Below are 27,599 nucleotides of genomic sequence, written 5' to 3' on the forward strand. Positions count from 1 at the left end.
TCCGCGGCCGCCTGACGCCCATGAATGCGAACACCATGATCTTCATGGTCCTGGGCGCCTCCGTCGTGATGGTAAGAGCTGGTGGCCGTCCCCGCGCGCGTCCCCTTGAGAGACACGACCCCCCCGCTCCAAAAAGCCTCCCGCATCTCCCCTTCCTGGTTGTGCGTGCGTGTGTGTGCTCGTGGCTGCTTGTCTCTGCCTGCTCCTGCCTCTCGCCAGCCAACTCGAGTCAATGTTTTATTCCACCATCTAGAGTTGACCCGATGCCTTGGTTATGGGCTCTTACAGGCAATAGCTTGCTTGATGGACATGAACGCGCTGCTGGACCGGTTTCACAATTACATCCTACCGCATCTGCGAGGAGAGGACCGAGTTTGCCACTGCAACTGTGGACGGTAAGTCCCGCACCCCCCCGCGCGCCAGGGGACAGCTGTGCCCGGAGGTCTCGTCCTCCCTTCCCCCCCGCCCCGGGCCGCGTTTCCTCCCCCGCCCCGCGAGCCCGGCGCCCCGTTTTCCTTCGCCCCTCGGAAAGTGAGCAACTTCGGCTCGTCATCCCCTCTCCCTCGTCCCCGGGGACGTGACACCGATTCGTGCGCGCGGAGCTGGGGCGTTTGCTGTTGCGGCTCCGAAGAAGGAGGCACGGTGCTCTCGAGGACGGTGTCACTTTGAGGCTTTTCTTCCATCTCTGCCTGGCATTGAACCCCCCCCCCCAGTGGTTTTTCGCTCCCTGACTTATTCGGGTGCCTGGTATTGGGGTGGTTGCCGGGTGCTGTTAACAAATGGAGAAGAGACAGGGTGGGATTCCTGAGAAAAGCCTTCTTTTTTTTAAGGAGGGCACGAGCTTATGACTGGACAGACATTGCACTGTGTGGGATTGTGTAACAGTGAGGTTCGTCCCCTGTCTCCGTGTAAGATCGTTTCTTGAGTCGCCCGGGGCTGGCTACCCTGTCCGTGGAGCGGTGTGCGCCTCGGGTCTTTTTAGGCACAGGTCTCTGTGCTGTGACGCCGGGGTCTGCGGGAGGCCAGGTAGAGCGGCACCCGGCAGACGGTCGGCTCCACGCTCCTGCCTGGGCCCCTTCTGCACCAAGTTGCCTGCTGGCTCGTGAGACTGATTTTCTGCCTCTGCGGGCCCGAGCGCGTCCGAGCTGCTGCCGAGTAGAGGTCATGTCGAGGGAGCCCTTGCAGGCAGGGATTCGGAGCGGTCCTCGTGCGCCGCTTGGGGCTGCGTCCGGTTCTCCGAGCGGCACGCACCTTCCGAGTCCCCGGCCGGCGGGTTAGGCCCGGAGCGGGCCGGGACCAGCCTAGCGAGGGGGAATGCCTCTGTCCTTTCATTGTCCCCTTCCCTTGCTTTATTCTACCAAGGTGACCAGTGTTGCTGTCCCTTCTCAGCCCCGGCCCTAGCGGAGCCCTTCTTGCAGCACCCTTCCACCCAAATGCTGAACGGGCCGGTACAAGGCAGGGTTCGAGTGCCCATTTTCCAGGGGTCCCCCCGGGTCCCCTTGTGCTAGCTGGGTGACCCGATGCTGCAGGTATTTAAGGATTCTCCTGGGGCAGTGTAGTTATCAGGTGCAAAATACCTAGGCACCGAGGTCCTCGGGTGTGAGCCACAGCCCAGGAACAGAATTCCTTGCAACTGATTTTTGCTCTGTGTGTAGGGCATTAAAATTCACCTGGCATTTTTCATAACGGGAGCTTGCAGCAGTCCTTTTGTCCCCAATTTTCCCCTGCCCTGCACTGCACAGGCCCTCTCAGGACATGCAGATTGTAGAGGAGCATGGGTTGCTCTGGGGTGGAAGAGCAGTGCCAGAGCTTATGATTGCCCAGCGGTCCTTGTGCCCCGAACTGGGGAGTAAGCTCCTCACCTGTCACCAGAGGCACTGTTTAAACACCCCCTTCCCCCAGGAGGCATTAGTTTGTTTCTTAGAAAGAGCCACGACCATCTTCCAAAGCTGTGAGCAGAGATCCTGAGGGAGGAGACAGGCTGGCACAGCTCTGGGAAATGGCACCGCTTTCCCTTGCTCTGAAGAAATAATGGCTATGTCAATCCAGGGAATGGTGTGGCCCTGGGTTGGTCTCTAGGTGTGATGGATGGAGATGCTTGTCTTTCCACTCTGCCTGTTTGGGGAGCCAATGTGATCTAATAGATTTAGGATCAGACTGGACCCTTTTGCTCCTGGCTTTGTCTCGGAGGAAAATGGCTTTACCTGCTCAGTGTTTTGCTTTCCTGGGCTCTCAAATGGGACTAGCATTACCTTGTCTGGCTGAAGTCATCATCACCTTATATGAAGTACATAGCTGAAAGTGGTGGAGTGATGCTGGTTTACGCCAGCTGAGGTTTTGGCCCACACAACACTTGAGGAGGGACCTTCGTTACTAGAGGGCTCAGTCGATTCTCTAGTAAGAAGTAAATGGAGTCCCACAGTGAAAAACCTGACACCAGCAGGAAGGCCGTACTCCTGGGGAAGTGAGTGAATGGCGAAGTGCTAGAAAGGACAGGAGAGAGGAGGGGGAAATCCAAATAAATTAGAGGCGCCTGCCAAGGGGGAGAAGCCCTGTGATCAGCTGGGAGTGTGTTTGAGTCCCACCTCCGTGGCGCGGTCTATAGCCCAGCAGTAGCACCAGCTCATGCATCCTGGGCGGCTTTTCCTGTGCTGTGCATCGGGTCGTGTTGTTTTCATGGCGATCCCGAGAGCGTGGGGCAGCTTGGCGTGTTCAAGCACATCCCAGGCCAGAGGTGGGAGCAGTAGCACACAAGGGTGTGCCAACCCTGTGTCAAACCCAGCAAGACTCCTGGAGCATCCCCTCACCGTCAAGGGGGTTGTTTAACCTGGGTAAATAATTGTGTCCAGATGGGTCCCTTGTGTCCCCCCACGCAGTCCCGGGAGGAAATCGTGTAGGGCCATGCTCGGTGGGCAGCCTGGAGAGTGAAGGAAGGGGGAGACCTGGTTTCATCCTGGGGCCTTACCTGCTTGCTGGGAAACCCAAGCAGGTCCACGCTGCACAGTATGGCAGTCACTGGCCTTCTGGCTTCCCTGCCAGCCCCAGCACAAATGGCAGCTATGGAGACTGGTTGATTCAGGGCAAGAGCGAGGGACTGGATGTCGGTCCTTACCTTCCTGGCTTGTGTGGTCAGCCCAGCCCCAGGCGTGCCAAGTGTCCTCAACACCTACCACCCCAGCAGAAACCCTGCAGTCGCCCTCAACAGTGCACTCCCCCATCCTTGCGCGAGGGGCTCCTTAAAAGACTCTGGGGATGGGCTGGAGCCTGAATGGCTCATGGGCTCTCTGCCATCCAGGCCAGCATTGGGTGTGGTGGTGTGACCACTCCAGCCCTGCCATCTCCTGAGCTGACTGCTTGCACTACTGCTTTCTGATAGCAGCATAGGCGACAAAGGCCTCCCCAAAGGCAGATAGACACACGCGTGCTTGGAGCGGAGCGGGCAGCTTTTTGGCCGTCCGTGATCCATTGCCAGGCCTCAGTCGGGGCAGGTGAGAAGGAGGGCGGTTCTCTCGGCCTCCGCTCTCTGTCTCCTTTTCTCCTCGCTTCTTTTGGCAGGAGCTGTGTGGGGAGAGGGGAAGATTTTCTGCTCTTCATCTGTTTTTTATGCTGTATCCACAACCCCACAAGCAGGAAGGGGGTGTGTGTGAGTGTGTATTTTCAGCCCTTCATCTGTCGGTACCCTCAGTCCACAACCCCCTGCGTGGGAAGAGGTGTGTGTCTATGTTGGGAGGGGCGGCTGTATTTTCAGCCCCTGGTCCATCTGGACCCTGATTGCACAGCTGCCAAGGCAGGAGGGTGCATGTCTGGCTGTATTTGTCAGGCCTTTGTCTTTCCAGGCCCCGTCTGCTCTCACATCCCTGCCTGCTGCAAGCTGCAGGCTGTGGTTTGGGGAAGCGTGCACTGGGTGTTGTCTGTCTCTGGTGTGGCTGTAGCGGTGGCTGTCACCAGGGGTACCAACAGCTCTGTCCACCACCAGACGGTTCGTGCTTATTAGTGTCAGTCAGGCAAGCAGCAGAGCGGGGCAGTGGCTGCTCGGCCCTTGCAGGGGCTCCCCTTCCTGTGTGTAGCAGGTGGGCCGTGGGCTGGCATCTCTCCTGGCAATGTGGGACCCACAGGGCCCTGACCCCAGGCCAAGGAGCACCTTATCACAGCCCCTCCTGTATGCTGGGGGCGAGGGGGAGAGCATCAGCTTTTTAAGTTAACCCTTTTGTATCCTGCCTCTGCCGCCAGCCTGGCCTGAAGGAGCTCCGTTGTGGGTTGGTGCCAACTGTTCTTGCCAGCACTTTTCCATTTAGGGTGCTTTAGGAATAAGAAAGACTAATGACAGAGCCTGCTGCATACTTTAGGGAGCTGGAGAAGTGTGTTAGGCACATGTGAGGGGAACATGGCCCAGGTGTTTCCCATCCACCCAGCTGCATAGGTAGCAATCACCTCCCACCAACATCAGGTGCGCTGAGGTCCAGCTGAACAGATAATACTGTGAGATGCAGTTGCCCCTAGCAGGTGCTCAGGATCATAGTGTGGTTGTGCGGCTGCTGATGTTGAGACCTGTGGCTGGTCCCTGTCCAGTCCCCAAAGATGGGATGAAGCAGCTGAATTACACCTGCTGCTGTTGGGGGGAGGGGTGGTAATGCAGGCAGCACCCTCACCCAGACGGGCTGCAGCCTCGCTGGGAAAGTGTTGTGGGATGGGAATCTCTGCGGTAACTACTGCTGTCCCAGCTGCATCAGATGGGAATAACTGGATCCAAGCTCGCTGGGGAGCCCTGGGCAACGGGAGCTTTCGCAGGGGCCTCCTGGGTTCTGGTTGGCAGGGGCAGGGAGCAAAGGCAGCACTGGATTTTGTCCCTGGGTGGAGCAGGGTGTATAGAAAAGAAACAGTTCACCTTGGAGGAGAGACAACCTTCCCTGCACGGCTCCCTGGCCCTGCAAGCATGCTGCCCACAGCATGGCATCACGGCATGGCCCCTGCACTGAGGACAGGCCTAGGCACTGGGCCGTGGCTGCGGGGTGGGTTTGGGAAGGGTCCTCTAGTGTCCTTGCATAACCAGCACTAACCCAATGTCTGCCAAGTCTTGACCAGGCTCTTTGGCAACCCCAGAGGAAGGCTGAGGCTGGGGCAGGGGTTAGGGCAGTGGTCTGGGCTGTGGCGCTGTTGGCTGAGGCCCCTCTTAGCTGAGGACAATTGGAAGAGGTGTCGTTCTCCTCCGGCTGGTGCTGCATGAACGCAGGCTGGGTCCCATGCCAGCAGGGCTGTTAGATGCTCCATGTTGGCACGGCAGGGTCCTGCACCCTTTTTCCTGTGTGTCTGAGGAGAAGGGTGTGGATCAGACCCCTGCATGGGGGACCTCAGGACTCATAGTGGTGGAAGAGGTCACCCTTGCCGTGCTGGGGTCCCCCTGGAGTCCACATGCTCCGGAGAGGCAGGGTGCAGGCCGGGCGAGGGCTGAGCTCCCAGTGCAGGGACCTGCAGGGCAGCATGTGGGAGCCTGCCAGCTCTCGTCCTGGCCCTGCCCGCTCTATCTCTGGCCTGCAACCTGGCTGACAGCCTGTCCTGCCCTGAAAATTGACAGTAAAACCAGCTTGGTAGGGCTCCTGGCTGTGATTCTAGAGGAGACTTGCTCAGTTGCGGGGGAAAACGAGGGCTTTCTCCTAACAGTAGCCAGAGCCTGGGATTGGCGCACCAGCTTGGGTGCTTGGCTTCTCTTACACTGTAATGGATGGCGAAGGTGTCACTGGTGCCATCTAGCGCTGCAAGAGCCCGGGGAGCCCCGCTGCCCTCTCTCCATGCTATGTGGGCTCCGTTGGGAACAAAGGGGCCCATGCATGTGACTTCTCTCATGTCTGTGACTCTTGATCGGGGCATGCTTCAGAAGCTGAGCAAAAATGGCTCGTCCATAGACCAAAACGCCACTAGGAAGTCCTTGGTTCATCTCAGCATCTTCCCAAGATAGCTGCTTCACCCCTAGGAAGGGATGCAGCATGGTGGGAGCTGCCTTGGCTCTGTTGGGGCCTTTCTTCTCCCAGCTCATGGCCTTTAGTAGGAGCTGGCCAGGGCGAAGGGGCTGCTTAGTGCCTGTAGGATTGAGGTGCTAACCATCCCTGAGGAGCTCCAGCTTATTCAGGCCATGATCCCGTCAGAGGGGACTGCTGGCTAACGGGGTGGGTTCCTAGGCTCGGCACCTTGCTCAGGGGAGGGAGCGTGGCCAGACGATGGTGGGCAGCGTACAACAAGCACAGACCCCCGTGTCCCCTCCCAGTGTGCTGTCCCTGTCCTGGCCCATGACCTTGGGTGGTTACTGGAACCTGTCTCTGCATCCGAGCTAGTGGCCCAAAACATTTTGGCATCCAGTGGGCACCTGTTAGGCTTTGCTGGGCTCAGGACTGGAGCAGCAGCTGTGGCAGAGTTCAAGGAGCCATCTGGGGAGTGGTGGCAGAGAGACCATGATGACCTTGGCGCCCATTGGTGATACCAAGCTGTGACAGGGGTGACCAGTGTGGCCTCTCCTTGCTGAAGAGCTAAGTACACATGCTGTCCTGCACGTCTCAGCACCAGCTCCTGAGGGAGTCCTATGTTGGTGGCTCCCTGCTGTGCCCAGAGAGCCCCGTGGCCAGAAGGGGACATTGTGGTGGGGTGTCACTTTGGGGCAGGCTGCAGACAGGGGCTGTGTTTGTTGGCACCAGGGAAGCTACACCTGTGACCGGTCACTGCTGGCAGCTGCAGCCCCCAGCACAAGCAAGGCCTGAAAGTCCTGTGGAAGGAGCTCGGTAGCTGGGAGCTGCCTGGGGCTGTCTGCAGTGCCAGGGATGGCAGGTGACCGGGCGGGCTGTGCCAAGGAGTGTTTTCTGTTAGGTTTTGCTTCCCTGCAAGGGGACAGTCCCACTGGGAGCAAAGGTCCTCTTGTCCCCGTCTGTGGGCTGCCATTCACCCAGCGGCGCTGTGCTGGTTCTCGAGCCGGGTCTCTGAGGCCAGGGTAAGTGGTCCGGGGACTCTGCTGCCCCTTAGGTGAAAGCATGGGAACAAGGGAGCAGCAAGAAAGATCCAGGGCTGGGAGGGACCTGGTGGTCCACACAGCTTGAGACCCACTGCTTGTGCCTTCAGCATGGGACGCCATGGGGCTGAGGCCTGTTGTCAGCCCATGCCCAGCTGGGGAGGCAGATGATGTAGAAGCCCAGGTGCTCCTTAATTGCAAGAGAGGGCAAGGGGGGCAGCAATTAACTGCAGGTGTCCAGCCGTTCCCGCTGCTTCCCCTTTCTTTCCAGGCTCACGTTGTGAGAGGGTGGGAGCTGACATCTCTGCATCCTGCAGTGGGATTCTCCTGGGCAAGGCGACCCTTGACTCTCCAGATTGGCACTAAGATAACAGTCTGCCCGTTGCCATTAAAACTGATGGCCCAGGAGTGAGCTGTGGGTGATTAGGGCAGTGCAACCTCTCCAACCGGCCCTGGCCAGGTTTCCTTGTGGAGCTGTGGCATCTCTTGGGATCCAGCTGTGCAGGGCAGGGCTTTCCCTAGTACTCCCTGCTGCAAACCAGAGGGCCAGAAGCATCCTGCTGGACAGGTGGGGTGGCAGAAATGGTGTATGCAGGAGCCACCTGTCCTGCCTGAGTGCTGCAGCCACATATCCATACCCAAAAGGGAGGTCAGCCCAGACAGGAAGCTGCTGCTTGGAGGTATTGGCCAGGAAGGACCACGGAGGTGGCTGGGCTGGAAGAAAGTAGCAGCCCCCTCCTGGACTGCCACCTCTGAACCTTCCTGGCCAACAGCAAGTCCCCTGGCAGCCTCTCAGGATCTGGGCAACGTCACAGAAAGGAGAGGCACCGAGGGGTATCAGTGCTGTCCAGATGTGGTCAAAGCAGGACACATGCTGCCCCTGGCGGCTGGGGCTGCTCCACAGAGGGGTTGGTATGGGGCAGGCGCTTGTGTGCACAAGTTGGGGGTGGGAGTCTTGGGCTCTGTTCCCAACTTTGTCACTGACCTGCTAAGTGACCTTGGGCGAGCCCCTTTCCATGTGTAGGATGGGGTGCGGTCTCCCTCTCTCTCTGTGATGCTGGGGAAGGAGGTGCGACACAGATGTCCCTGCTGCCCTCTGCATCTTGCTCGGTCCTGAGTGAGGGGTGCTCTGACCTGTATGTTGGTACAGGCAGGAGTTCAGGGTCGCACAGGCACAGAGTCTCTGCCTTCGTCCCCCACCGCTATGGCTGAAGAAGACAGGTCAAGGAGGGCGAGGCAGCCTGGATTGTGGTTACGCTGGCACCTGTACCAGTGTCAGGGCACCAATACGCTCTGCTGGCAGCGCTGGGCACAGCCTGCCTGGCAGCTGGGCTTCGGACTAGCGCAGGGCTCCCACCTGTCCAGATCAGTGCGAGCATCCTGTGGGTGGTGTAATCTCTGCCATAGAGGCTGCTGCTATCACAGCTCTGTTGGCCCCTTCCTACTCCTGGCAGAGTTGTGCCAATCTGTGGCAGAGCCATGGCCTTGGTCGCCTGCCAGACTGGGACTCAGCCCAGCTCTCCTGGCTCCCAAGCTGGGTCCGTCTCCACTAAAGCTCACAGCATCCCTTCGCTCCATGGTGTGCCGTGTGGGAGGAGAGCGGGGCAGCTCGGACCTGACGGTAGCTGGCGAGTGTCCCTCCAGCCTGGCCAGGACTTGCCCTCAGCGGAGAGGCCAAGGAAGAGGATCCTGCTTTGTCCTCAGTTCTCTTTAGAGAAGGAGGAAGTGGCATGCCTGGGCAACAGGGAGCGTGGCATCCCCTGCACCAGTGCCGTCAGGTGTGTGCCCACCTGTGTGCCAGAACTGGGAGCGTGGCCCCCTGCCCTGGCAGCAAGCCCTGGCTCTTGAAGGGGTCTGGACAGGCCTCCAGGAAAGGCAGCCAGAATCCCATGGGACGAGCCTCGTTTACAGCACTTGGTACAGCGAACAGATGGCCTGTGTCCTGGCTTCTCAGAGCCATGGCTTGGCCTGGTGAAGGCATTCGGAGCCTGGAGAGTGTCCTGGGGTGGCAGCTCGGGAGTCCTAGCTGTGCCTGGGTGCATCAGCCTGCCAGCACACTCAGTGTCACCAGCAGCCCTCGTGGATACGTGGCTTGGAAAGCTGGAGGGGCGGTGGGTCAGGACGGGGCATTGGCAGTGCTGCGAGGGGCAGGGCGGTGGCTCTGTTTGGTGTTGGTGTGCGTAGAGCCTGGCACTGGTGCATATTTTTTGTCTCTGGAGAGCAGTCAGAAAGGGCTGAGAAACATTTAACATAGGCAGGAGCTAGTGAGATGTGGGCAGCATGGAAACAAAGACTTGGGCAGCAGGGCTGACCGGGGAAGGGCTGGAGCTGGAATGCCCCAATGCTCATGCCAAAGCCCAGCACTGCCTGGAGACGCTGGAGCAGGGCTATGATGCCTGGTGCAGCTCAGCTGAGCTGCAGATGTCCCTGAGGCCCAGTCCCTAGAAGAGCCAGGCCAGCCCAGCATCAGGTGGCCTCAGGCTTGCTGCAGTAGCCAGGTAGGAAGTCAAATTGCAGGTGGCTGAAGAGCCCCAGGGAAAGGCTCATCCATCAGGGAGCTGGGTGCAGGACTCCTGGGTCCTGGGCGCTGCCACACCTCCTCCTCCATGGCCTGGGAGTGTCCCGGGATGAGATGCATCTTGCCAGCTGCAGCCTCTCTCGTGCGCTGGGTGTCACGGCTAACCTTCAGCCCGGGCAGTGCCACAGCGATAGCGATCCCAGGCGCCGGGCAGCTGGCCAGTGGATGATGCCAGGCAATGGTTCAGGAGCAGCACCATCTAGCGTCAGTCAGGAGCCCCAGCACCCTCCGGCCGCACCCCCTCCAGCGTGCCCGTGCCCTGCAGGTGCAGGTCTTCCCTCTCACCCTATGCATGGCCCCATGTTGTATCTTGGGGATTTAGGAGCTGGAGGTGGGTTGGGAGAGATTGGGCGCTGCTCCCAGCTTTGCCACTTACTCCCTGGGGGAGCTTCTGTTTGCAGAGCAGGGGCTCGTGCACCTTCCTTTCTGTGCCCTGCCTGAGTCGGGCTGGCATGCACGGGGGCTACCGTCTAGCTCTGTGCGTGGGCCGCATCAAGCAACAAGGGACCCCAGATCTGACAGAGCATCCGGTCACCCCTTTTGTACACACAGGGCGAGCATGGCCATTTCCACTGGCATGAAATGAGGGGCAAGGCTGCTGATCCAACTGGGAAGTGAGCCCAGCAGAGCTAAGCATGGCACTGAGACCCTGCACCTGGGATTTGTTTCCAAAGCGCCTCACAGCTCGCAGCTTCTATTTTCCCAGGACACGCCTGTGCCAAAATAGGTGCCGGGGTCTTCAGGGTGTCCGGCCTTTCGTCCCCCTCGCTGCTGGCAGGGAGCTGACATGTTCCTTGAGGATGTTTTGCTCCCTGGGGCTGCGGACAGGGTTTCCTTTCACCTGCTTTCCACCTGAGGACACAGAGCTGCCGGGCCCTTGTCCAGGCTAGACCTGGTCGAGGCTGCACGGTGCACCTGCCCCGAGTCATTCCCCAGGATAAAACAGGTGCCGCTTCAAACTTTAGCTGCCCTGAAATGCTAAGATGGCGTCTGCTGTGCCATGGGTGGCAGCTGAGGGCCCTGCCAGCGTGACCGAAGGGAAAAGTCCTTCCTGAGCCCTCACTTGACCTGCAGCAAAACAGCAAGAGCCTCCAGCCAGGATCCAAATCTCTGGGTTTCCTACACCCCAGACCCAAATGGTCTGCCGCTGCCTGTGTGCTAGCGCTGTACGGCAGGTGGCAGCCAGAAGCAGAGGTCGTGGGGAGCAGGTAGTGGGCAGACTAATTCCCAGGAGGAGCGCTGGTGATGGCTTGCTGTAGTAGCACAATCTGGGACATTCCCTTGCCCTGGCCAGCCTCATCTGAGGGGTGCTGAGCTGGTCCTAGCTGTGGTGCGTGGCCTGGCATGGGCCTGCCAGCATCACTGGCGTGCCACGATAGTCCTCGGCATGGGATGCATCAGGCAGGGGGATGGGGAGCGAGGGGCATCCCCCTGCAGTGCCCAGGAACAGGGCACATTCAGCAGCCCCTCTGGGGCAGTTGCCCAGCAAACAGCGGGTCAGAGGCAAGATCCTTAGCTCTGGCCCCCAAGCAGCCTCTCCCAGCCTGCTACGATGCGCTGGTTGGCTCTGAGTGCCAGGAAGGGGCCCGAGAGAGCGCTAATCAGTCCCCAGGGCCCTTATGTAAGTGAGACGATTGCCGGCTGCAGGTTTGCTGCACCTGCAGGCCAGCAGCTGGGAGCCTCTCCCATGGTGGCAGAGACACTGTCTCTGGGGGGACAGCTGGGAGATGCCAAGGGGGTGGTCCTTCCGAAGGCTGGGGTATGCTGGAGCTCCTCTGTGTGCTGTGAGCTCATCCCTGCACAGCCTCCCTCATTTCTCCTTGCTTGACCCTTGGATGCTGGCTCCGGGCCCTGCCTGGCACCTTCATGCTTGCCCAAGCCCTGCCCCTAGCCCACCTCACTCCATGGCCCAGTCAGTTGTGGGCTCCTGTGCGTGGCTTGGCACCTTGCCTCGGCACAGGGCGGGCTGCGTGGTTGTGCTGTGGCTGATTGATGCTGGCAACACCTCTGCAGCATGCCCCTGGGCCATGCCCTGAGGTTGGAGGCCTCTCAGAGCTGGCACAGCAAGCCGTAAACCGTCCACCCCAGCCAAGGAGCTGGAGGCATGGAGGTCACATCAGGGCAAGATTGGGGCTTCCTGCCTCCCCAGCTCCCCCCAGGTGCATGCAGAGGCCGGCCAGGGTGCAGCCCCAGCACAGGGAAAGGGGACATCGCTCTGCCTGCCTATCCCTCTGTAGGACTCAGCGCTGGGCTAATTTCAGAGCTAGCAGATGGTAACGGCTTGCGGTGGCCAGGCCTCATTTAGCCCTGGAGGTGAAAAGCTCCCTCGGTCAGTGGAAACCCCGGAGCCGTGGAGCCCACACTCGGTTTAAAATTCCCTTTGCATCTGGCGGAGACCCCGGGTCTTTGTGCTCTATTAATAGCTCGCTGAGCTCGTGTATCAGTGTCTGGCGAATAACTCCGGCAAAGTCCCCCAGGACTCGGGCGGGATGGAGAGCGTCGAGGGCTTCTCTGGACCCCGATGTGGGGGGAGGTGGCAGAGAGAATTTGCCTTTCTTGATTTATGATGGGCGCCTTTCCTGCATCTAGCCCCTTTCCTGACGGGAGCAGGGACCAGGGAGCACTGCAGGCTGGGCCGTGTGGTTGCTCTCCTAACAGCAGGTGTTCAGGTCCCTCCGGGGCGTTAGCAGTGTGGATCTAGATGCCTAGTGCTGGAGGCTCGGGACGTGCCCGTCGGTGCTGCAGCAGGGTATTCACGGCACGCTTTGCTGATGGACGGCTTGTCTCTTCCACGAAACCTCACCCTGAGGTCTCGTTTCCCCCCTGCAACTCAGACTCCCTCCCTGCTAACCCCCGCTCAAAGCATCCCTAAAATCGCTCCTGCGCTTTTCATTGGCTCAGCACCTTGTGCAAAGGATAGCTGACCCTGCCTTGCACCTGGGTCTGTGTGCTGGTTAACAGCTGCTGCGTTCCACCCCAGAGGTAGCTGCATTTCAGTGGTGTACGAAACAGCTGTGGTGTCTGTGTGGTGGTGAGGCCTTGGGGGTGTCTTTGTGGATGAAATGTGACATCAATGGAGCTGGAAGTGGCCTTGTCACCTGGTGTGGGGTGACATCATCCACACACCCCAGTGTATTTCTACTCCGTGGCTGTGCAGAGATGCCTGGAGGCTCCCCAGTGACCCTGCTGAGCTCTTTGATCCTGCGCATAGTGGTGCCTCTGTGGGATGTTTTCCAGTAGCATGACACCTTCAGAGCCAGGGCTTGGGGTGACGGTCAGAAATCTCTAGGCCCTGTCCTTTGGAGCAGAGCGCCTCCTGAATGTCTGGTGCAGAGAGAGGCAATGTCTGCCAGCCTCCACCCCAGAAGTGGCTGCATTTCAGTGACATGATGTGTTGTGTGTGGAGAGCTGAAGTCTGCCCTACTCCTGGCGCCTGTGGCTAGGCTGCGCCGGGGGCTCTTGTTCTCCCCCACAGGCTGTTACTGAAGCTGAAAGGAAATGAGCACTGAAGCCCCTGGAGCTTCCCCTGTATTGACGATAAAGCAGCTGGCTGCGCTGCAGGGTCAGAGCTGCCTTGTGCTGCTTCGACTCTGGGGCCAACTGGGCTGTGGCTTTGCGGTTGCTCATGCCGGAGCCATCACTCGGGAGCAGTCCCCCACCCCCTGGCTTTGCACGGGGACCCTGCGAGGTCACCTTGGGGTCCTGCCAGGCTCAGCCTCCTCCTTTGCCTGCCCGATCTCCCGGCACCGGGGAGTGGGCAGCAGGCCAGCCCCATGCCTTGCGCCCCCCTTCCTCGGGCCCGGGTGCCGAGCAGGGATCCCAGCCCCGGGGTCCCTCGGCGCGGCTGGCAGGTTGGCGCCTCTCCCGCAGGTGGCCTGCATTAAGTCGCCGCCGAGATTAGGGCTGTTTTCAGTAGGTTCCTTTGAGCAGCGGTTTGTTTGTGTAAATATTTGGACGTTTCTCAGGCGTGATTATTCAGAATCCTGCACCTCATGCATATTCAGAGGCCTCCAGCGAATGATTCCCCCCCCCCCATGAATATGGGCTGGGGGGCTGGGTGACAGAGGGGGGCAGGGAGCGCCTGGTGCCGGGGGGCAGGGAGGGAAGGGGAGGGAGCTGGCCGTGCCCCGGCCCCCCTGCGCGGGGAGCCCTGGCTGGGGCTCCGCGCTGCAGTGACTCGGCTTCTGCAGTGGCCTGATGCAGGCTGGAGGATGCTGACAGGCACGTGGTGGTTACCAGTGCTTGTCCCCGCCGCTGATTGGCCTGCGCGGGCTCCCTGGTTGCAGACCAGCAGCGACAGCACCTGCCACGGCAGCCCCGGTCCCCCCGCAAGCGGGAGCTGGGCAGGCCGGGACCCAGCTGAGCGCGGGCTCCAGGGGCCTGGCGGCACAGGGGAGTTTCACGGCATCCTGTCTCAGACGCTGTCACCCTGTCTTGTCTCGCTGTATCCCAGCCCCCTCGGTTGGTCTGCTTTCCCGGCTGTAGCCCCGTATCCCCATCGCCCCGTCCCTGCCAGCTTCTAGGCGTTAAAGCATCCTGGAGGCTCCTTCCACGAGTTCACCCTCCGGTCTCCCTCCTTCTCTCTCTCTGCTGAGTTGGAGCCGTTAGGGATGCCAGCTGCATGCACCCTGCCTGCTCCAGTGCTCCAGGAGGGTCCCCCAATGTCTGCCAAGCTTTTTTGTGGGGGGGCCACGGCAGTGCCAGCCTCTGGGCAGCGGGAGGGTATGGCTGTGGTCTGCTCTCTGAACGAGTGCAGCCTCCCCACCCCAGAGGTGGCTGCATCTCAGGTAAGCGATGCAGTCCTTGCATCTAGCTCACAGGGTCAGGTGAGTTAGCTGCTTGGCTCCATGTCAGCAGAGGGATTTGGGATCCTGGAGTGAGGCGCGCCAAGCACTGATAATGCAGTTGCGAGCTCCTGGTGCCTGCAAAGCGACAGGGTATTGTGGAGGGAGCTGGAGTGTGCCGGCTTGGACCGGGAGTGTCTATAGGGCCGGCTGCTCTGACATTGAGCTGGCGAGGAGTGTGTCTTGCTGTCCGATCTAGGGGGGAACGCCTCTGTGGCTTTCCCACCTGCTTCACTCATGCAGGGTCTAACGGTCACTTCCGGATGGACCGGCTGCCCATCCCCATTACCCACCAGCTATTTGATGCGTGCAACATGCCCTTTCTTGCACTGCTCCTGGAGACGATGCCTCAGTCCCAGGACGCTGCAGGGAGGGATCGGGGGCAGCACAAAGCAGGAGTCGCCACACTGATGTGTCTGCTTCTCTCCCAGGGAGCAGGGAGGTTTCCTGGGGACAGGTCCTTGCCAGAAGGGTATGGGTGCCCCTCATCCTCCTTGGTTGGTGTCAGCTTAAGAATATATTGGGAGCAGATCTTTGCATTTTCTGGTCCTGGACACTTTCCCGGGCTTGTTGTCACACAACCCATGCCGTGCCATGCTTGCAGCCTCAAGGCCGGGGCTGTCCCAGTGCTGCCCTGTGTCCAGCTGGGAGCAGAGAGTTGTTCTGCCTCTGGAGTTACAGCAGGGCAGCCCGTGGTGTGCTTTACCCTGGTACCGGCCAGCTTTACTCCTAGAAGGTGAAGCCAAGCTGCCTTCTGCCAGTATCACGCCTTCCCCTTTCCAGACACAAAGGAGCTAGGCTTTCCGCTCTGCTCTGTGTCCAGCCAAGGGGTTGTACCGCTCTTGAACCGCATCGGGATAATTAAAGTGTAAAGACTTGTGGGGAGACCAGGCCAAAGCATGTGCAGAACCCCAAAGCAGCCTGCAGAACATGGGGAGGTTGGATCTGAAATCCCGAGAGACTGCATGTAGCAAGAAATTGCAGGGTTTTTCTTCCTCTGTGGATTCCAGTTTTGAGTCCTCCCAGACCGCATTTCCCAGCTCTTTCCTGCAGCTCCTCTAGCTACAAAGGTACTTTGTTCCCATATGCCAAGGTCGAGGAGCTGGGCTCTAAGAGCAACAACACAAGTCATGAGATGTGCAATGAAATCATTAGGGCTGGCACCGCTGCATCTCCTCTGTTTTTTCTATCACTCCCATCAGCCTTGTATTGCCGCACGGGTGCTGTTGTGTTTGTGATCCCAGTAGTACGTGAACAAACTATGCTAATGTTAGTGCAGACTGGGCCAAAACAACCACCGGCTTAAGCAGGTGCATCTCCTTTGACGAAAATAAAGCTGAACTTGTTGCAAATTTGGCCTCTTATAATACTTTCCCTCTTCCTGCACTGGCAGCTCTCTCCTCAGCCTGCCTTTGTGGGAGACAGCGCTGTTATTTCCACTTTACAAATGGGAAAACTGAGGCAGGGAGAGGTGATGTGACTTAACCCAGGCTAAGCCCTGACTCCTGGGCATCCCTGACGATAAAAATAAAGGCCAGGAAAGCATTTATTTTCCTGCTAGAGCTGATAGCTCTTCAGAGACAAAGTGTACGCCCCAGTCCTGGCAGAGCAGATCCAGGCTGATGAGCGATGAATGTTTTCTGCTTTTCCCCCACTGACTGTTTCTCCTTGCTTGTCCTCCCCACAGGCATCACGTCCATTATGTTATTCCGTACGATGGAGACCAGTCGGTGGTGGACTCCTCGGAGAATTACTTTGTCACTGATAATGTAACCAAACAGGAGATTGATCTGATGCTGGGACTTTTGCTGGGCTTTTGTATAAGCTGGTTTCTGGTGTGGATGGACGGGGTTCTCCATTACGCCGTGCGAGCCTGGAGAACCAGCCGACGGTATGGTAAGTGCCTTCCTGGCGCCGCAACCCCCACCCCGCCAGCAGTGCTGGAGCCCTCTTGCTCATCCAAGGGTGTTTTAATTGTTGACTGGGGTTGTAGGATGTGTGTTGGTTTAAAGACCCTTTCCAGAGAGTATGTGTTGCTTTGCTGGATTCTCAATCTCTCTGCTGGTGTACCTGTAAATGGTTACCTGAAAGTCCCCCTTTTTCAAGGAGGGCATTTGCAGCAAACCAGAATAACATGGAGCCAGGGGTGTTTGCTGGAAAATGAAATGTATATGACAGTCATGGAAAACTATAGCGTTTGCCTGTGTCCATGTGTGAGCTGAAGGCCTGACCGATGAGCAACATTCGGGTCAGTCTTTTAATGCTTATATTGACAACGAGGTAGACCCTTGCAGTGGGAAGCTGCTCTTGGTATGTACGTATAAATCAAAGGCTCTGAGATCAGATGGAAATAGGCACGTACACAAACACACCCCAATGATCTCACTAGGTCCCTTCCAGCCCTAAACGTGTGCGATTCTGCGAATCGGCAAGGCGGTGCGGACTTTGGGATGTGTTGTGGTGGGTTGTGTGGATGTTTGCCGTGTTGGTTGTCTGCACGGTTGCACATGTAATCCAGGGAGTGATCCTGGCAGTGGGATGAACGAGGTGGGACAGGGTAAGATGGGACACCACATACCGCGTCCAGCCCCTGGCCCAGCTAGTCCATTGGCCTTCCCCTGACAGCGAGCCCCTGTTGTTTCTCTGCCCTCCCAACCCATGCTCTCCCACCACAGTCTTTCCCTGCTGTCGTGACTAGGAGGGAAAATAAGAGAGAGAAAACTGATTGGAAATAATGGGTGACTCGAAATCCCATTGTATAATCAGCGTCTCTGCAAATTACACTCTCTCTGCAACCCGGTTTATAACGTCTGTTCAGTTACAACTTGGGTTAAAAAAGAGAGAGAGAGTTATTTGGAAACCTATTAAAAAACCCCCGTCTAATTATTCAGGCTCATTCCCTCTTTCCAAAAACTTCCATCAAAAGTACATTCATTTCTCATTAGTCTTTCCATATCCCCAGCAGCCTGCTGGAGCAGTCCGTTTCTGAATGAGGACTCTCTCGAGGGTGTTTAGTCCTCTGCTTTGGAAGAGGCAGCAAATGTTTGGTGGTGGCTGTGGTGGGGAGGGGGAGTCCTCTGAGGTCTAAGCTATTCAGCCGGGCGCCCTTGCATGGCAGGCTGGCATGTAGGGAGTTGCGGTGGAAACAGGCCTGGGCTGGGGCAGGAGCAGAGAAAGAGAGCGAGCGAGAGCAGGGGTCTCGCAGCTGTGGGGCGCTGAGCGAGTCCCTCGGTGATGCATCTGGCTGAGGCATGGAAAGCGAAGTGCGCTCACTCCCTAAGCAAAGGCCCCTAGAAACCGTCTGCACAGGCAGTATCAAGCAACCCAAAGGCAAGAACAGCCTGGTTCTAGTTGTTCTTTTCTTCATGCCTCTGTTTTTCCTTCCTGTGTCTAAATGTTTTGCAGCCTTTAAAGGGGCTGGGGAAGTCACCAGGGCGGTGATTTACACCGTCTGTTCTTGCCAGGCCGGAGATGGAAATGTGCAGCGGGGTAAAGTGGAGCTCAGGTGGGGAAGATCAGTCCCTTCCCTTCGAGCAGGACATCCCTGGAGGCTGCGCTGTGGAGCTGGGGGAGCTCCCGCTGGGGGCCTGTGTCCTGGGCCGGTCTAGCAGGCGAACAGGGGTTTACCCCTCAAGTCCGCAGAGATGGTGGCTGTGCTGGGTCTGGGGAGGGCAGGCCACGTAGTACCAAGGCAGCCCGTCTCCTGGGGAGAGGTGTGAGTGCCCCCACCTGGCAGCTGAAGCATTGTGCCTGAGTGCTGTTGGCGGGTTGTGCGTGAGCGCGTGCAAGGCACCGAATGTGTGCATTTTTGGAAAATGTGCATGCGTGTACCCCCGGGCTGGGAGGGGCCTGAAAGTACTCTCAAGCCGAGGGAATTCTGGGATGTTGGGCTGTGCTCAGGGTCCAAAGGGTCGTTGACATCCGTCAAAGCAAGTCCCTTTAAAATCCTGGGACAGAAGAGCAGTCCCATCACAGGCCCCCAGAGGCACGCTGCTCCCAGCTTGTATTCATTTTGTGCCCCCTGGGGAAAATACCTCTTCAGCCCCTGCTGTGGGGGTGCTCCGTCAGGCCAGGATGTCTCCCTGAACGTGACACAGCAGCCGAGGAAGCTTCTCCTTTGGTCGTCCCAGGGCCCTCGCCGGGGACATGGGAGTGCTGCTAACCCCTGCTCCTCAATCGGAGGAGCAAAGCCCAGGCTGTGGGCACTGTGAAGGTGCTGCCTGGTTTATCTTGCCTTGGAGTGGCAAAGCCCATGCCAAACAACCAGACCAGAGGGCTTTCTTCAGCTCTGAGGACTCTGGCTTTCCAGCCTTTCTGCACAACCTGGAAAATTCCCCTTTGCCTGCAAAGAGGCAGCAGGTTCCCAGTGCTCACTAGGCTCCAGGAGCTGGGGGTCACACCTGGTGACTCGCATGGGGGACTTGGAGCCACCTGTTGTTTCTCTGGGCTGGGCCTTGCAGGTCAGCCCGAGGAGCACCGTGCCGTGGCTAGTCTGGCCACTGCGTCTCAGAAGGGGGAGGTGATTGGATCATGCCACGGCGCTCCCAGGTGGGCGGTCAGATCGCCTCTCCCCTGCACCCTCTGCTTTTCTTGGGGCTGGTGGTGACAGCAAGGGAAGAGACTGCTGCGAAGCTGCAGGGGCCTGCTTTGCACCTGGGTGGATGCAGGCTGAACCCCTGGCCCCGTGGCACCCACTCTGCAAGTGTCAATAGAGGGCAACTCCCGGGGCCGGGGGCGTTGAACACGAGCGGGGAGGAGATGTCTGGTAGCTTTTATGGCCTCCTCGCGGTCCCTTGGCTCTGTTGGGTTGCACAGCTGTTGCTGTCCAGCCTCGGACCCCTGCCTCTCCCAGAGGAGAAGCCCTTCTTGGCGCTGGGCAGGGTGGAGCCCAGTGCAATGCCCCCCAAGTCCACAGCCCTTCAGTCTAAGTCTCGGTGGATCGGGCCTGTCTGGAGCAGGCAGAAGGGTGACCTCCTATCCCAGTCAGGCTGGCTGGAGGTAATTTGCTCAGGTGATGCCGAGAGTCCTGCAGCTGGCAGGAAGGTCCTGTTTTACCATGTAGCTCAACGGTGCTCTGACCTCCCCAGCCTCAACATACTGCGGAGATGCACAAAAAAGCAGAGGGAAGTGTAATTAGCCCCAGGGACCCAGGAAATCTGCTCCCAGAGCAGATGGATGTGCAGCGCGGAGAAGCGGTGTTCCCGGGGCCGATACTTTCCGTGGAGGCGCACGGGGAAGCAGATGGAGAGGCGGGAAGGGGCAGGGGCAGGGGAGCCTCCTGAGGCCTGATGCGTCCCCACCCACACGGGTCTCTTGTTTCATGAGCCTCCTATTGGCGCCCTCCCATGTGGGGCTCCCAGCACACGTCGCACGTGAGGCAGGATCATGTCACATGGGGAAGAAAGGAGGCAGATGGTATTAAGTCCGTTTGACAGAGCAAGGTGTGAAACAACTCAGCGTCCACCCCGGGCCCTATCTTGTTAACTCAGGAGAGAAATCTAAAGCGACTCCAGTGGAAGGACTCCAGATTCATACTCACGTCGCTGGGCTCAGGGCAGGACCCACTTCCTACCTGGTGGCAGACCTGACCTGTCTGCCTCGCACCCAGAGCTCGGGAGACCAGGGGATTCTTCTTCTGTAAAATAGTACTTTCGAAGCAAACTGAAGGCTTTTCATTTGCATCCCAAAAAAAGAAGGGGGATAAGAAGAAAAAAAACGAGGGGGTTTCAACATCCAGAATGAGACGTTTTCAGGTTCTCTTTAATGAAAGTTCAGAAAATGGGACTTTCTCCTGCTGTTTAGTCCAAACTGCCTCTTTTTGGCAATGTTTTGAAGCAAAATGGATGGACAAGCTGTAGGGATGGTGGGGGACATGCAGGAGACCCAGGCCTTCGGTAGGATGCTTGGGCTCTCTCTCCAGGGTAAATCCCAGAGCAGCACACCCATGGGTGTGGACATCACATCTCTCTCCCTGTGCTTTCAGCCTCCTGTAATTCCCGTCAAGGGGTTGGGGAGGCAGCTGGTCTTTCAGCGCAGGACAGACGCACAGGCTGCTTTTCATTGCTGGCATCTGGATTGAGAAGCCAGCACAGGGACTCTGCCTGGGGGTAAAGAGGTGGCTTTGGTGCGAAGGGCTATAAACCTCTGTAGGACGTGGGCTCACGGACGGCCCAGGTGCTGGAGGGAAACGACCGTACGGCGTTGAACTCGGGGCAGAATAAAGTGTCTGTAGGTGACGGGGGCTGGAAATGGAAATAGCCCAGTGGCTGTGCTGTGTGCGGACTTGTAGCCTCTTAATGAACCCTCTCGTGACCAGCCCAGGGAGTAATTATCACTGGGGCTGTGTTTCCCAGGTGGCAAAAGGGAGGAACAGAGAGAGACTTAAGGGATGAATGCCTGAGAGCCTGAATCCAGCACCCTGCAGGGCTTGGGGATAGGAGGCTGCCAGCAGGCTGGCTGGGGACCTGCCTACAGCTGTGCGTATAGTGAGTGCTGGATGGGACTTGAGTCCCATTTCCTTGGGGTCCGCAGCCCCAGCCCTCTGCGGGCAGCGGGTGTCTATGCCCTTTCATTTGAAAAACTCGCCAGGGTCACCCCCTTTCTCTTAACACGGCTGGTGGGGATTGCAGTCCTCACCCTGCATGTCTAGCAATCTAGCCATTGGATAACCTACCCAGAATATGCGCAGCCTGGGGTCGTCTGTCTCGGGGACCTTCACGTCTGCATCTCTCACCTCCGTGGCGAGGCCCCGAACCTCCGGGTGACAGGCTGGCCCCCCCCGCTCTGCTAATGCTGCTGGGCACAAGAAAGTGGACGACTTACGGGGACAGGATTAGAGAGCAGGAGCCCGACTCTAACTTGCTGGTTTGGGCGGTGGAAGGCCTTTATCTACTTGTAGTTGGTCTGTCAGTCCCACTGGCAGGGGAAGTGTGCCAGGGTAGGCACAAACCCTACACTGTCCAGAAAAAACATACCTCTTTATATGTATAACCATCCCGGCATAAGCTAACAGGGATGCCCACAGCTAGCCTCCCCCTTGCCTATCAGTGGAAGCGTCTTGACGATCACCTTGCTGGGGTCATCTGATCCTGGTGGTCTTTCCTGCCCAAGTGCAGGGGGCTGGACCCAATGATCTGTAAGGTCCCTTCCAGCCCCGAACAACTATGAGACTGTTTCTGTTTCCAGTCCACCTGTCATGGCCCTTGTCCCTCTGTCTGACCTCCACATCATGCAGAAGGCTGCACCTTGTGAGATGAGACTATTTACAATCAGGGCTTAACCACGCAAAACCGTGCTCCCTCCCAGGGTTTTCACCACATTCGTGTTGCGGTTGCAGTCAAGCGGCTCTTCAGGGGCTTCCTGACCACCAGCAACGGCCCCTACTCCCGGAACTGCTTTGGGGGCTGGTTTGAGGAAGGTTTTCCTCAAGGTTCAGGAAGAACCAGAAGATTTTCTGGTTTAAGGCCAATGGTTGTTTAAAATTTTAATTGCCACTTCCAGTCCCCCAGTTCGAGCAGTCTCCTGAGAGGGGGGGCTTTGAATTCGCTTGCATGGAAGACCCTCACCACTTGCAAGACTCTCTGTCATGCAAGCACTAGGCCAGGCCAGGTCTGGGTTGTTACTGCTGCTCGGAAGGATGCAAAGGGGGTTCAACACATTGGAGGCAAAGGCACCAGCCCCAGGCCTGCCATGGGGCAGTCCAACATGAAGCTATCCCATTTCGTCACATCGTGGGGATGGGAACCCGGGTCTCTTCTTCTCCCCATTGAACTGGCTCGTTCAGTTCCTTTAGTGGGGATCCTGCCCGAATCTGTCAGTGCGGAGATAGCATCTGACAACCGGAGCCTAGCAAATGTAGTGCCTGCGTTCAGAAAAGGGAGGAAGGGGGACCCAGGCAGTTAGAGGCCTGGCAGCGTGACTTCAGTAAGGTCTTACACCCAGGTTGGAAAGAAAGGATTTGGACCTAAACAGAAACAGGACAATACGCAACACGGTTGAAGCCAAGGAAAGTTGTGTCATGCAATTTAGCATCCTTCTGTGACAAGAAGCAGGCTGCTTAGATGAGGGCAAGGCAGACATCGAAGAAGCCATCCTCGGGCTACCTCTAAATTGGGTTGCTGCTGACCGTCAGTGGAGGCTGGAGGCTGGGTCTTGTCTCGCTTCCTGGGTAATGGCTTTGGCCCGCAGGTGGGACATACGCCCAATGCAGCCCTGAGTGGTCACTGCTGTCCTGCCAATGCTGGGGCTCGGGGTGGTTCTCCAGCCCGTTGGTCAAGGGCCCCCAGACGGGACTGGCAGGGCCTGCTTCAAAGCAAGAGGCTGTAGCTGACAGCTCAAAGAGGGGTGGGCAGCACCACTGCCTCCTGCCTCGGGGCCAAGCTCAGGCCTGTTGCTCTCCAGCACAAACCAGGTGGAGAAGGGGAAGTTTGGTCCTTCATCTGCTCTGTCCACTGGGCAGACCAACCACTGGGATGTCATGAGGCAGCTCCAGGGGGCCATTTGCCTTGTCCTTTGAAACCTCCCCCTGCAAGGGCAGGGGTGAGAGCGGCATGCCCCCACTGAAAGGAAAGCCGGCCTCGCCAGCCCAGCGGGTAGTCTGTGGGCCTGCCATGGGTGCAGCCCTGGGCTTGAGCCTGTCCTCACTGTTCCCCGTCCAAGCTGCAGCCTGTTGTCGTCTTTGGCAGCAGAGCTGGGACCCTGAGCCGGGCCCTGGCGCGACTCATCTGATCAAGAGGAGCAGGGAGCGGCGGAGGTGCTTGGTGGGCCTGTGGCTTGGCTGTTTGTCTCGGCAGTCACAGTCCCTGCCTGGACCTGCGATGTGTTGCCTGGCTTGCTGCCTCTGCAGTGGGGTCCGCCTCACTCCTGCGCTTGCTTTTCACATGGCCACCCGGGGCTCCGGCCTCTGCGCTCCTGCATCACTTCTCCCTCTTTGCCAAGGCCTCTTTAATATTCAGCACAAACCCCAGGCAGCTGCCAGCCAGGGACGTGGGCCAACAGCCTTCAACTCAGGCCTGCGTAAGCCCTCTGAGGAGGCTTAAACCCATCCCCACACCTCTGCTAGGGAGTCTACCTGGGCCCAGATGCCTGGAGGCATCTGGGCCCCGCTGCAAACTGAGCCCCCGCATGAAAGGGAGACAAGATTCCCAAAAGGCCAGTCGTTAGCCCGGGTGAATGTCTCATGGGCACACGCTCCCCGACGGGCTGGACTCCTCCACTCTGCTCAAGGCGACGTCTGCTTCTCCGAGGGGATGTAGGGGCCCCGGTTGCAGCGCTAGGATTGCAAATGAGGGGCCCCTTGCTCCCAGGAGTAAACTCCCTCCCCTGATTTCTGCAGACCCTGGATTTGTCCCAGCGGGCACGTAGCTGACCCGCAGTCTCCGCCCATGCCGAGCAACCCGTGACGCCTCTGTTAGCCGCTAAACCCTGCTCTTTCCTTTTCTTTCCAGACAATTCTTGGTCTTGGATTCCGAAATTTTGTAACTTGAAGGAGTTCAGGAAACGTCACCACAGGCAGTACGAGGAGGCCACCGGCAACATGGTGCACATCAAACAGAAGCTGTATCATAATGGGCACCCGAGCCCCAGACATCTCTGAGAACCGCCCTGCCCTCCAGAGACTGTGGAGAGGTCCTTGAACTTTGCTCTTCTCGGAGGAGCACACCCGCACGTTCGCTCCTCCGTGGAAGCTGGTGGAGGATGCCATTTGATTTGTTCATGCGGTGTGTCGTTGCGGCAGATGGAGAATGCACAACTAAGCCAGTTCTGGATCCCAGGCAGCCAAGACTTTGCACTGTGTTCATCGTTTTATTGTCAGACTTCTGTATATATGTAAAAAAAAAAAAAATGAGGGGTGGGGGAGAAGAGATTTGCATTATACTTCCAGAGCCCATCCCCAGTGTTGGAAGTTGTCCTGCATACTCAATGTACCTTTTTTGGGAACCGGTTGTGCTAGGGATCGGAGGTGACCGCTAACAGAAGACAGTTTCGCAGCGGAGAGGTAATGCTCCCTTCCACGTTCTGGCTCTGTATTGTTTCCTTGGCTATGACTCTTCCCATTGCAGGGTGGCACTGGCGCTCGCTGTCGCGGTCCGAAGGTGCGGTGCGTCCCTTTTTCTTTGCCTGTTGTTTTTTTTTCAAGAGGGGGCGAGAGCTCGAGCGAGACAGAGAGGAGACTGAAATTCGTGGATGTAAAGAGGGCAGAGAAAACCAGGCCCCCGGTCTGGCCCCGTTGCATTGCCAACGTGAAATGATCCAGCCTGCCGTGGGGAGGCGGGACAGATCGTACCCATTCTGACAGAGGGGAAGATTGAGGCACAGAGTAATTTGCCTGAGCAAAGCAGGGCTCAGCTGGAGGCTCCAGTGGGATCGGCACTGGAGAGCTGCTGTGGGAGGAGGTGAAGACAGACAGAGCAGACGCTAACCCCCAGAGCCAAACAGCCCGAGGGGCTGATGGCACCTTTCACGTGGGAGACGTGGCATGTGCCGTGCCTCGGGCCTGGCTCTTAGGTGCGGCAACTGTTTATGAGAATACAGCCTTAACCTCCTGCCTGAGACAAGGGACCTCCGAGGGCACGAATCCTGCAGGGAACCTGGTCTGAGCATCAGGGACCAGTCTGGGAGAACCAGACTAGATTTCAGCGGGGCTGTTTTGCCATGAGCGGCCCTTGCCCAGGAGGAGGAGGGGTAGAGTTTGGCCTTGGGGGTGTACGGTGAGCCGTGCCCCTTTTGCTGTTTCTCCTGCGTTCCCAAATGCTTATACAGTGGGTCTGTGCCAGGCAGCCTGGTACTTCCCTGCGGTTCTGGGCAGAAATAACCAGGAAGCCCCAAAACCCAGGAAACCGCTCTCGTCCCTTTGTGGCTTATTTTGAATCGACCTCCTCTGCCTGAGGATCAATCTAAAATCAAAAGCAACAAGCCAGCCTTGTCCTTGCCATGGTGTGCCCCCTCCCTTCTCACTCACCCCCCAGCCCTGGTTTATGGTAGCTGAGGTCTGTGCTGGCGTCCGGCTGCTGGGACGTTGGCTGTTTGGGCGCCCGATGGTCGTGCTACCTCCGTAGGTGCCTGGCTGTGTTAGACGGAGGGGTTTTCAGCTTCTCCTTGTGCATTAGTTCCTGTGGCTGGCGCAAATCAGCAGCGACTCAGTGGAGCTCTGCAGTTTTACACCAGCCGAGGCTCCAGTTGGCTGAGTTCAGCAGAGCCGGGACAGCTTGCAGCCCCGGTGGGCTCTGATGTGTCTGTTTGAACGGCTTTAAATCCCCCGTCTTTTCAGCGCCTCCTCCAGGAAAGCGAGCGAGAGAGAGAGAGCGGTGACGCCCAGGCCAGGCCGAATGCACAGCGCGGTTCTGCCTTGCTCTGTAAATCGCTGCTAGTGGGTGCATCATTAAATACGAACCTGACAAAGGACAAGAACGAGGCCTTGGCTGGTGGTGACTGAGTCTGAGCCCTGCGAGGCGTTCAGGGAGAAGAGGTCGTCTTGCAAGGTGCGTGGTCCCCTGCTCCCAGGTGCCATTACAGCTGTGGGGTCAGGCTCAGGGCCTTTCTCCTAGTCTTGGTGCTTTCAAATAGCCAGAGCGATGCGAGTAACGTGCAAATCCTTCAGAGCCAGAGCCCTGGTACATCAGATCCAACATGCATGCGGTCTCTGGAAGCAGCCCCATTGCCTGTAATGCACCTTGGATCAGGGCCTGGGGCAGTTGTCACCCCTGTGCAATGAGGACTGTGCATCACTCGTGCCCTTGGGACGTGTCTGAACAGGGGAGCAAGAGGAAAAGATGGGGGGAGTTATGCTGGGGCCCACCCCTGTCTCCTGCTGCTTTTACAATGGTAGGGGGTAGACGTCCGTGGAGCTGCTTCCAGTCTACCCCGGGGTAACAGAGGTCAGGATCTGGGCTCACAAGTATGTCCTCTGCTTGAATGGTTAAACCCCAAGAGGGCTGGGGTGATTTTTTTCTCCCCAAAAGAGGAATTTCTGCAGCACTGAGCATTAGGGCTGTGCAAAGCTTCGGATCATGATTTGGATTCAGAGATGATTCGGATGATTCAAAGGCCGAATCTGCGAATCCGAATTGAATCACTGGAAGCTTTAGGCTTTCCAAATCGATTTGGAGCTTCTGAATCGATTCAGAAAAGATTCAGAGATTCGGCCGTAGGTATAAGGGTGAGCATGTTATAGAGATCGCCCCAGGAAGGGACAGGGAGTGGGAACCCCCAGAGCCAGCGTGGATCCGGGAGATCCTGCTCTCGCCCCGTTACCCGAGCGGCCAGTCTGCAGCAAGGCTCCCCCTGGCCTGTCACAGCCCAAGCACCCGGCGTCTTGTCCTTTTGTCCCACGGAGGTCGCTGCTGTCACGGGTGGCTCGGCCACGCGTGATGTCCATTGCCCCCGCCCCGTGCATGTGCGTGTGGTGCTTCTGGCTGGAGGTGGGGGTGCGCGCCCTCGTTGAATCCTCTGGCCTGGCTGTTGCAGTTTTGCCTCTGCTCCGTCTTCAAGCACAAAGGAAACCCCGAGCGGGTGGATGGGGAGGAGGACTCTGGCAGGGGGAGCGACCAGGGATGGGGAGTCCGGCGGGGAAGGGGAAGGGGAGCGGGCCGTGCCACGGGGTGGCAGGTTTGCCTGCCGGGCTCGCTGAGGAAGCCTTCTGTGGTCTTAGACAGTTGGAGACTTTTCCGCAGCCTCAGGAGGGGCTACTTTTAGAGCCGAGACGGAGCTTGGAAACCGGCTCTGTGCGATCTCGGGGGCTGCAGCGAGGTGTTTCAGAGCGTGGCTCCCAGTGGCCTTGCCTTAAACGTGGGCCTGGCACGGGTGGGCACCACCAGGAGGGGGAATCCCATCAAACCAGCCCCTTGCCCCTTTCAAACTTGTCTTCCCAGCTCTGCTAAAAAGCCCCCTGCCCCGGGTCAGCATCCATCCTGCCCAATCAGCTCCTTTACGGCCCCGTCTGACATCGTTGTCCCCGCTGACGTCACATTTGGTTTCTGATGACCTCATGGGTCAGAAGAAATGGCAGCGAATGGGCCAAATTCATGCCAGGTGGAGCTGTGCCAGGCAGGGGGTTTGACAGCCTAATCCCTTCTTGGTTGGGAGCTCTTCCTGCCTGTCCAGCCAGGGTCTCATGTTACCTCCGATGGCTGCTGGGGTTGTCTCCAGTGAATCGGAGAAGGCAGGGTCAGAAAGGGAAGGTGCTCTC

The 27,599-nt window shown here is 58.2% G+C and overlaps 1 protein-coding gene and 1 long non-coding RNA gene across 2 annotated transcripts; one reads left to right on the top strand and one right to left on the bottom strand.

Annotated features, from left to right (window-relative positions):
- The first annotated feature begins 6 nt into the window (after positions 1–6).
- TMEM240 (transmembrane protein 240) lies at positions 7–25,822 on the top strand. Its single transcript, XM_019541564.1, has 4 exons — positions 7–71; positions 289–395; positions 16,101–16,309; positions 23,860–25,822. The coding sequence occupies exons 1-4, from the start codon at positions 21–23 to the stop codon at positions 24,006–24,008; spliced, it is 516 nt and encodes a 171-aa protein (XP_019397109.1). The 5' UTR covers positions 7–20; the 3' UTR covers positions 24,009–25,822.
- LOC109314404 lies at positions 13,170–27,599 on the bottom strand. The gene is made up of 3 exons (XR_002102281.1): positions 26,030–27,599; positions 21,008–21,010; positions 13,170–13,180 (listed from the first exon to the last, which is right to left on the bottom strand). It is a non-coding gene; the product is annotated as an uncharacterized LOC109314404 (long non-coding RNA).

The sequence above is a fragment of the Crocodylus porosus genome, unplaced genomic scaffold, assembly GCF_001723895.1.
Source record: "Crocodylus porosus isolate Cpor-Errol unplaced genomic scaffold, CroPor_comp1, whole genome shotgun sequence".
Taxonomy (NCBI): domain Eukaryota; kingdom Metazoa; phylum Chordata; order Crocodylia; family Crocodylidae; genus Crocodylus; species Crocodylus porosus.

What these genes read in the sequence shown, in the direction of transcription:
- TMEM240 (XM_019541564.1), top strand. Translation starts at nt 21, where the DNA reads ATGAATGCGAACACCATGATCTTCATGGTCCTGGGCGCCTCCGTCGTG. An exon ending in TGCCACTGCAACTGTGGACG is followed by an intron (nt 396 to 16,100) that starts GTAAGTCCCGCA and finishes TCCTCCCCACAG; the next exon opens with GCATCACGTCCATTATGTTA. An exon ending in GAGAACCAGCCGACGGTATG is followed by an intron (nt 16,310 to 23,859) that starts GTAAGTGCCTTC and finishes TTTTCTTTCCAG; the next exon opens with ACAATTCTTGGTCTTGGATT.